This window comes from Falco cherrug, chromosome 4 (genome assembly GCF_023634085.1).
Source record: "Falco cherrug isolate bFalChe1 chromosome 4, bFalChe1.pri, whole genome shotgun sequence".
NCBI lineage: Eukaryota > Metazoa > Chordata > Aves > Falconiformes > Falconidae > Falco > Falco cherrug.
The window spans coordinates 89,913,538-89,923,122 of record NC_073700.1 but is presented as its reverse complement, the minus strand read 5'-3'; the positions used below and the strand labels follow the sequence as shown (position 1 = coordinate 89,923,122).

The 9,585-nt window shown below is 39.7% G+C and overlaps 1 protein-coding gene across 4 annotated transcripts in view; it reads right to left on the bottom strand.

The window, feature by feature from the left end:
- Window positions 1–1,323: 1,323 nt before the first annotated feature.
- Window positions 1,324–9,585, bottom strand: part of LOC102051873 (T cell receptor alpha chain MC.7.G5-like) — an 88,580-nt gene continuing 80,318 nt past the window's right edge. For all 4 annotated transcript variants that reach the window (XM_055710496.1, XM_055710498.1, XM_055710497.1 and 1 more), the window contains exons 4-7: window positions 3,924–4,181; window positions 3,432–3,479; window positions 2,140–2,245; window positions 1,324–1,665 (exon numbers count right to left, since the gene is read on the bottom strand). In XM_055710496.1, the coding sequence (XP_055566471.1) occupies window positions 1,635–1,665; window positions 2,140–2,245; window positions 3,432–3,479; window positions 3,924–4,181 (443 nt within the window). In that variant the 3' untranslated portion in view covers window positions 1,324–1,634. The remainder of the gene's footprint in view (window positions 1,666–2,139; window positions 2,246–3,431; window positions 3,480–3,923; window positions 4,182–9,585) is intronic.

Genomic DNA, 9,585 nt, shown 5'->3' with positions numbered 1-9,585 from the left:
TCACCCCCATCAGTCTGGTAAGGCTTTCCCTGCCACTCAGTTTGGGCACTGGTGTGAGGTACAAGCAAGGTTCAAGCTTTGCAGGGAGGATGTGTTTCTTTCCAGAGCAATCTCTGGTGCTTCAGAAGAAGACAGAGAAATCGATGGCCAATCGATGTCCCAAAAGGAGAAAATTTGATTATCAGTCTTGCCAGTGAGACAGAACCTGGAGACACAATCCGGTCAGTTGGTGTCGTTAATGCAAAGCAGGTACCTTGTTCTCTAGCAGTGTTTGGGAGTGGGGGACATATACAGGCAGGGAGCTTCAAGCTCCTGTGTTCTCCATAGCAGTAGACATCTGCCTTCAAGAACCTGGACCACTTACTAGTTCTCCTACTGTGGGGAAGCCATATTTTACCATTATCTTCACATAGCACAGAGTCTACTCTTGGAGAAGTTCTCTGCTCCATTCACCTCTCTCCAAGCCAGCCGTGCTATTATCACCCAGACACAGCAAGGATGTCATGGAAAGGGACTTTGTAGCTATTCCCTGTCCCGGCAGTGGATCCAGTGCTGGGGTCCAAGTCATGCTGAAGAGCAGTGTCTGGATGCCCCTTCCCTCCTTCACCCCAAAAGCCAGTCTCATTCCTAAAGCTCATCTGAAGGGTAAAACAAGTTCCTCAAACTACAGATGGAAAAGACAAATAAGTTTCTTATTTTTTATAAGAATTGTTTGATCACAGCCAAAGGCCTAAAGAAATGCCAAGACATCAGTGTGGTTGCTAGTACAATTCAAGAATTAACAATGTACAAATTTCATATGCATGCACTATTTCCAAGATGTGTACGCATGAACAGGTAGATATTTCAGTATAGTTTTATGCAATGAGTATGAAAAGAAATTGGGAAATCTAAGGTTGTTAAACAAAAAGAATAAAAGTAGTTTGCGTTTTTACTAAACCAAAGCCAAATCTTAAGCTGGTTTAAATTCAGAAAATCTTAAGGCCAGATAAACTTTAAAAAATACTTTAAAACGTTATTTTGTTTGGTGATAATGAAATGAGAATTTCACTGAATTCAGGAAATTCAGGACTTCTGGAGACCTAGTAGCATATCTTGCCGGGTGGGGGTTGCGGGAGGATACCTTGCTCCGATCTAGCAAAAGATAGCAGGACATGGTTCCTAGCCCCTCAAGCCTCCCTTTGCTTTTCAGAGTGTTTCATTTGCAACTGAAATGGTGTCTGTGGGGCTACACTAATACCTGCATACCTGCAAGCTACCAAGAGTTGAAAAATTCACATTCAAGTGATATTTAGCTTGCAGTTTTCAATAAAAAACACCGTCCCGAGCAGAAATCATGTGTAATTTTAATGCAAGTAATAATGTTTGGCAATTTATAGTTACAGCAAACTATGCTTCATGCAAAAAGAGGTATTGTCATGCTAAACCAGTCAGGCATCTTGGGGAGCAGAATGCTGAACATTTAAAGCTTATTTTTGAGTAGTTTTATAACAAAGCAAATAAAGTGATTTAGACTACAATGGCTGGCAAGATACACAGAAAAAGCAAGTGATATCCCTTGCAACAGGAATGCCTGTGTTCCCTCTTGTACACGATGCTCTGGTAAGGATTTTTTAGCAGGTATTTTTGGTACCTCAGGACTGCACCATCTGGTTACTTTCATTCCTGTTAAAAAAATAAAAGTATTTTAAAGTCATTATTTGGGATACAGTCGCAGCTACACAGTTGTGGACCTGAAGTGTCTACACAATAGAAAGAGGAGAAAGAGACACTGCACTAAAACTAATATATTAGGTCTGAGGTCTTAAAGTCAATAAACATCAAACTCCCTGATGTCAGGGGATGAACCTGATGGATGAATGCAGACAAGGGAAGAGGTGGATGTAGAAATAGATGAAAGAGATGTCTAGAAAGAAGAAGAAAGTTAAATTTGCAGGTGGATAAGGAAAAGTATACAGACTTGAGGGGTGTGCAAAACCAGTGATATGGCCAAAGGAGCAGAGGCATCTTACTGTTGGTAGACATAAGGTATATGGATAGACTGCACAAACAGTTACTACAGAGAGAAGAAACATCATAGCTAATGAACTGATTGAGATGTTTTCTGTCAGAGGTCTTACCATCCCCGTGCATACTCACTTTTTTTTCCGCATAAGCATCGTCATCAGCACATTAAAAATTATTACTTTCATTAAAATTATTTTCAGGCTCAGATGTGATAAGGACAACATGTTCAGATTTTCATCTGTAAAAGTAATAAAGAATGAAAGTCACAGGACAGCCTCACTGAGATATCCTCACTTCCAGACAGATTTAAAAGCACTTCTTAATGAAGCTGTTCCATTTTGCATGATTGAGTCAGCTAGTGGGAAGGCTAATGAGACAGTGAGCAGGACTCTCTGACTGATAGACTTTAATTTCTTCCAGCTCATGTTTCAAGGGCCAGGTTTTCATTCAATAGCCACTTAATTATCCAATATGCAAGTCTGCCAACATCTAGCTGATCTAATTACAGAGTATTATGAACCCAGGATGCTAGAGGCATCCCTCCTCCGTCTCCCTAAAATTTTTTAAGATGGGCAAGGAGAAAACAAGTTATTCAACATTTTATTCAAAGAACACGAAGTCTATTTGGTTTTTCTATTAATCTTAAATTGCAAAGCCATTTTCATTTGAAAATACATTTATCTATGTTGGGGAAGAAGGGAGATGTCATCAAAAAGTCACTTTATGTTTCTTTTTGACAAATTGTCTGAAATGACTGATCAAATCAGCCAAATTACTGATGAGTATTTTTCTGAAGTGGTATTTTGTGAACATTTGGCTGTTTCCTTCTCAGCAAGGCTGCATGTTTGCAAAAGTACAGCTATTATGCAAACAGGGCAAGTGCAAAGGCAGGCTCAGCTCCTTTGAACTAGCAGGAACCGCAATTGCTTAGGCTCCAGCACTGGCTAGTATACTCCCACAGCCATGAGCTGCAGCAAAGCTTGCTGAGGTGCACAGTATCTTTACTGCAACCCTGCTTCTGAGCACACACTGGAGAAACCACCTTGTTTATTAGGTGCTTGTACAACCAAAAATAAAAACAATGCTTTTGAAGTGTGAAATGCAGACAAACATCCAGCAAGGCTGACTCATATCAGTACCTTAAATCATTATGTGATGGGGTGTAGTTGTTTGGCTGGTCCTAGCATAAGCAGGTAGGCACTGGCTACACTGGTCACATAAAACTACCAGCTCAGATCCGGAAGACTACATTAACCCAATGACTTTCAGCCTTGATGTTTAAAGCCTGTTGGGCCCTTTTGGAAATTTCCAGTCTGATTTTTTTGCTCCAACAGGAATTCTGCAAACAAGGAACATTAGCAAAAACCTGGGGAGACATTTCCTCTAATCAGGTCAAGTTTACTCCTAAAATGCTGTGTACATACCTGTCCTGAAGTGTAGAGATATCCCTGTAACGCAGACAGTGCTGGCACCTGCAGATAGTAACAATAAATTTAATTAATAACAGAAAGGTACTTCTTCATAAGTTCATAGAGCTACCTCTACTTAGAAGGGCTGGATTAGAGTTTCTGGCCAGTAAACCCTCCCATAAACACCCATTTCTGCTGTTTTCAGGACAAGCATAACATATGTTCTAATTAAACTTTGGTGTCTCATCAGACAAAGGAATTTCAAGCTTTTTAATCCCCATAGTGTGATTTTAAGATCTCTCTGCTGTGACAGTCTACTTGACCCTTAATCTTGTTTCCATCAAGGAGGAAGGCAAAAGAGAGCAACAAGGCAAGATTCCTCTGGAGTGTGGAAGCATAATTCAGCATTGCTTGCAGGATTGGGAGACGTGAACAAGTCATGCTCATACTAATAGCACAGACACCAGAGTACTTTAGCCATGTACACACATCCAACAATGCCATTACCACTTTCAGGATCCTCAGCCTCCAGTTCTCCAAAGCCCTCATGATTTGCACCACACCACATTTTATCTTTCTTGGCCCAGTACGTTGACAGGTAGCTCGCTTCTGGTTTGCTCTCAGATGTTGTCACCTCCACAACAGCACTTGTCTGCTTATCAGTCCCTTTAAGCTTTCCAGGGGAGTAATCTGTGATAAGGCACATTTCCAAATCCTCATCATCTTTAGAGATCAGCTTGTATACCGAAGGAGATGGTGTAACATCTGAAAATGGAGAAGAGGCATTAGATGAGAGTACACAGTCATAGTTACTTCAATTTAATATACAGACACTTATGTGAGGTTTTTGCATGATTCCGGTGGGAAGTTGCCTGGTCATAGGGATCTTGTACTAGGACACCTTTAGAGAACCAAGGCATCCACAGCAGATGATGCAAGAGCTACATGAGACTTATGTTGATTTATATTGTGAGACAGAGAAAGTCATCAGGCAAGATCCCTAGAACATCTCAAATGATACTCACGTGGGCACCCACACTCTAGATGTCCATATCTAACCTAGTCATCCCTCTCTGTAACAGCTCAGTCCACTTTGCTCTGCAGCCTTGGCTTCCTTTTGGATCTTGTCTGGGGTGCATCCAGGACTTGTGTGTAATGGGCAGAGAGCACTCTTGCTTCACTGCTACAATGACATGTAATGTGTCTGGAAAGAACTGAGCAGCTCAGGGACATTCTGCCTTTTCTGCAAATGTGTAGTCAAATCCACCACTGACATTCAAATTTCCACTTCTTTTGCCTGTCCTGCGGGACTGTGGATAAACTACTAAGTCTTAAGGATGTCCACATTTACCAGCAGTTTAGCTAATTTTGTTCCTATGGGAGAAAGCTAGGAAAGCCACTGCAAAGAACACATGGTTGTATTTAGGGAAAGAAAGACAAAACAGATTAATGTTTCATTATGTTCCACCATCTGACAGTGGTGCAAGATTTTTTTTTACTAGATTTTACCTTGTAAAAGAGGTGTTTGGGGAACTAAAGGCTGCAGATATGACACCTGGCATCTATTTCTGTTTTCTTGCTTCAAATCTGCTAGCAAGTCAGACTAGGATTTTCCACACATATCAAAACGCTACCTGTGGTTAAATTCTTTTATGCGCATTTAGCTTTGTAAACTTATACTTTAAGCATACATTTCATCTTGTCCAGCTCTTGAAGTCTTATTCTTTGAAAAGGTGCTTTCCTAAATCTTTGTTCATGTGTAATAGTAAAATGGCATGTGCATTGCAGTGCTCTAACAACGAACAGATGAAATATCATTAAAAACATACTGTAGTCAAGATGCAGATTTGGGGCTCTCAGCACCCCTCTGGCTGCATTTTCCATTTGACTTCACAATCACAGGTTTGAACCGGAGCTTCAGTTCACATTTATAAACTAACAAAGTGTTATCATGTAGGATTGAGAGTTTAGATTAATATTTGCTTTGTCCCTGTTCACACACCGCACTGAGAAGTAGTGTATTGTAGCGTATTGTATAGGGTCTTGTAGAAATACTAAAATTGTATTTTATTATTTTGTAGAAATTATTATATTTTAGAAATACTAAAGACCGCATATCTCTCAGAAGAAGAAATTTGAATTTCTTCCCATGCAGACAGTTTGGACTAAATCTTGGCTTTTAGAAAGTGTCTCAATATCTTATACAAGTGAAGATCCTATTTCTATTACTGAGGTAAGTGCTTTTCATCTGCTCAGTTGCCAGTTGTCAGCACCTCAGAGAAATAGCCATACTTCTTTATTAGTATGATCTCAGAAAAAAACTAATCCACAAAGCCTAATGGTTCATTCTCTGGCCCTTCTGAATTGCAGTTCACCTATCCCAGCTTTGTCCTGGCTTTGAAAAACCTGATGAGATTGTCTTTTTCTAAACTACACAGGATATGGCCTAATGTACGTTCTGACTCCCTCAACCCCACTCCTCACGTCCCATACTCCCAGTTACTGTTTTAGAAATAGATTTCAGTGATTGTCTGTTAGAGAGAGGAAGATAGGAGCAGATTAAAAGCTTGATGGTAGATCCCTGTATAAAGTACAGATAAACCAGGGTACATCGTTGTCGTGGAGTACATGGATATGAAACAGAAGAGGAGGAACTGATAGAGCTGTTCTGCTTCTCTCTCATAATGAGTATGATGCTTTCTGAGAAGCTACCTATCTACCTTTCTCCAAATTAAGGTGTTTTTCTCCCTTTCAATCTGTGCAGTGCTTGTATCTTGAGCAGATAAAAATACAAGTTCTGTGTTTTTCAGGCAGCTTCAGCACCATCTGTTTTGCAAAATACTCATTTCTCATTCTTGCTCAGAGTGGCTGCTGGCTTTGTTCTGGTACTAGAGTCTTTTTCTGGTAAATTCCTTTGCATATTTGCACACTGTTTTGAAAGTCTGCAGATAGTCTTGGTAAATATCAGCTATTACGACCACAGCACTGTGACCTATGTTTCCTATTATTCTGTCTCAATGAGTTGGCGGATGTGTTGGAGATACTGTATAGATATTTATGACTATGTATTTGCAGGAAAGAAAGAAAAAAAAAAGATAGGTATTTGCAGGAAAGACTGAGAAGTAAATCATGATACTCCTAGCTGTCCACCCTGCCTAATTTCATCTTTACTGAAGGATATCTTCCAGATGAAGAACAGGAGCTGTTGAAATGCTATTCCTGACCAGTCTACAGAGGAAGCCAATTCCAGAGTCTGATTTCAGGGAGACAGCAGTAGAAGTCTGTTCCAACATCAGACTGAGACATACGGCTTTTTTTCCAAACAAGCTGCAGTAGTAATCCTGAAGTGGTTTAACAGCTTGTATTACACAGAGATTTCTCTCATTCTCCATTCCTGCCAAAGCAAACTCTGAATCTCTGGTCAGACTGGAATTGGTGTGATAGGGGTCTTTGATCCTTTTACCATTCCTCAACCTGAGACACAGTATTCCATGGCTAGAGTAAATCTGGAGCTATGGCCCAACTCAGAGGAAATATATGCCCCCTCACATACTCATACAGGCTAATCCTGACCATAAAGGAGCAACTCTAATGACTTAACAAGCACTTTAGTGATGTCTTCCAGCTGTCCTCCAATGGAGGTTCCAAAAGCTCTACCAGAGGTCTTTTGTGAAATCTGCTGGCCCTGCATGGATGATAGGATGTCAGCCGCAAGGCTAGATGTCCACATTTGGTATCTGAACCTTTCTCAAGACTTCCAGTGCTTGTGTCTGGAGGCATTCAGATAAAAGACGCCAGATCCTAGTGCAGCATCAGCTAAGTCATCTGAAGCACAAAGACTGCACAGAGATTCAATATTTGCAAATGTGAGTATATTGCTTCACTTACAGGGTTCAAGCATCATTCTGGTCTCCATCCCAAAAATATGTTTGTTGTTGCCTCTGTAATTACACTTGAGGAAGTCAAACCACAAAAACCATCCAAGGCCTTTCTCACAAACCTTTAAAGAGGAAGATTTCTAGCTGAACCAAGACTAAAGCTGAATTAGTAGAGGAAAATACCCAGTATATAAGGAGAAATTAAGTGTTCAATGGACTAAATAGTTCTCTAGTATCAAAACAAGATAAATTCTGAGCTTATAGCATGTGTCCACATTAAGGAAAAGTTGAGATTAAGTTTCCTTACATTTCATAGTGGGAAACAATGCCTTATTTGTGTTCATGTAGAGATTTACTCATGCATCACCTAAACTGCAGGAAAGATTTACTATGATTTCCTTTGCTGCTCCTGTCAACAATGTTAAAGAAAGATTTTGGGGGATCAGAATGAACAATTCTGCTTATCTAATCCACCCTTTAAAGCTCACAGGTGAATGAGATGGCTTAATCCATTTATCTAACCATTGTCTGGAAACAAAAAGACTTGAAATGGTTGCTCATGAACCTCCTGAGAACCTCTGTCACTTTCACAAAATACCTTTGCATGCTTTTTCTTCCAGAATCAGAGTGGGTTTTACATTTCCAGAACAAGTTTTCAATTTTATATGCCACAGTTTTAGTTTCTAGGAAAAAATTTATAAACTCTTAGAATGGTTTGAGTTGGAAGGGACTTTAAAAGTCATTTAGTCCAACCCTCAATTCAAACAATGTGAACTAAAAAAGAAGAAACTTTCTGAATTAGAGATTAGCTATTCATGTAGCACCAGCCAAAAAAACAAACAAACAAACAAAAAAAACCCCACACCAGCCACATTTGTTTAATGAGTAAGAAAAAAAGCATTCAAAAGAATCAATCTAAAATCCTAGTCTAAAAAAAAAAAAGTGGAAGGTAATTTTTATGTTGATAGCAAAAAGGCAGAAGAACTTTTGATCTTACAGTTGAGGAATTGCCTCAGATGTAGATGTCTGTTTCACAGCAAAATCATATTCTTTCCTGATCAGTCTATTTAATGGGTATATTTAATTAGATTACTTACTTGGGATTTGTGCCATTTCCAAAAATTACTCTCCTAGCTCCAGATTCCCACTCACCTCAGTCTGAATCATGCAAATACTTTAGTCTAAGCCACCTGGAAAATTTCTTCACAATGCAGTGTGAAACTAAGACTTAACCATGAACCAGAGGTATCTCTGAATTTCGCCCCCCCCCCCCCCCCTCAATTTAAGGCAAAACACTACTACTGTCCACCAAGACTCAGAAGTTGATATGCCAGCATCATGAACCTAAGTGTCAATGATGCTGTCTCATTTCCCACTATTCCAAATCTCCTTGCTCCATCTTCACAAGCACTCTGCTGATAAATAATCCTGGGTTCATTTTCTTTCAGCCTTAACTCCTCCACTCATCATCTAGTGTTTATGTTCATTCTCCCTAAAGGTAGACCTATTCAGAAAGACTAACCAGTGGACACTCTTCCTGCTCTCATACCTTCATAGCCCATCCTGCTCCAAATCTTATTCACCTGGGTTGACGTTAAATCTAGTCCCTCTTCCAAACACAGATGTACTGTATCTTTCGGCTTCCCGCTCAACAAGAAGCCATTGCAATAAATTCCTGCCTACCAGCTGCATATTCCAATGGCTCCTCATCCAAAATATGTGAGAAAGCTGTCTACCAGAGGATGACACACAAAGATATTTGAAATTTCATATCATCTTTTCAAGTTTCTAAAGTATTTTAAAATATAACTGAGGAAAGGAAAGGAGTTACCATACATCACAATTGTAGCTCCCCTTCCAAATACAATTTTTCTAGTTCCTGACTGCTCACCCTGTAACATCAGTTTTTATAGATATAGTAGGGGACTTCATTTCTGGATTTATGAACCAAAATATCATGACATATGCTCTTAGGCTGAGTTTAAAAATCCACTCTCTATGGCATTTAAACATGCAAAAATCAAGTCCGAAAACTTTAAAAGACAGAAACTCTATGAAAGTGCTAAACTGTTTGTGTAGCATTCAACCATGTGTGAACTGTTTGCAGCATTCTATGTGTGACTGCACCATGCCATGACTGTAACTGCACCATGCCATGACTGTTAAGCCTGTGTGAACATTACCATTTTTTCTAGCAGTTCTTTCCTGCAATGCGTCACTGCCACACCATAGCCAAGCACTACTTGGATTACAAGACAGCATCTCTATTCCAACTGGTTTTTGTTAAAGGA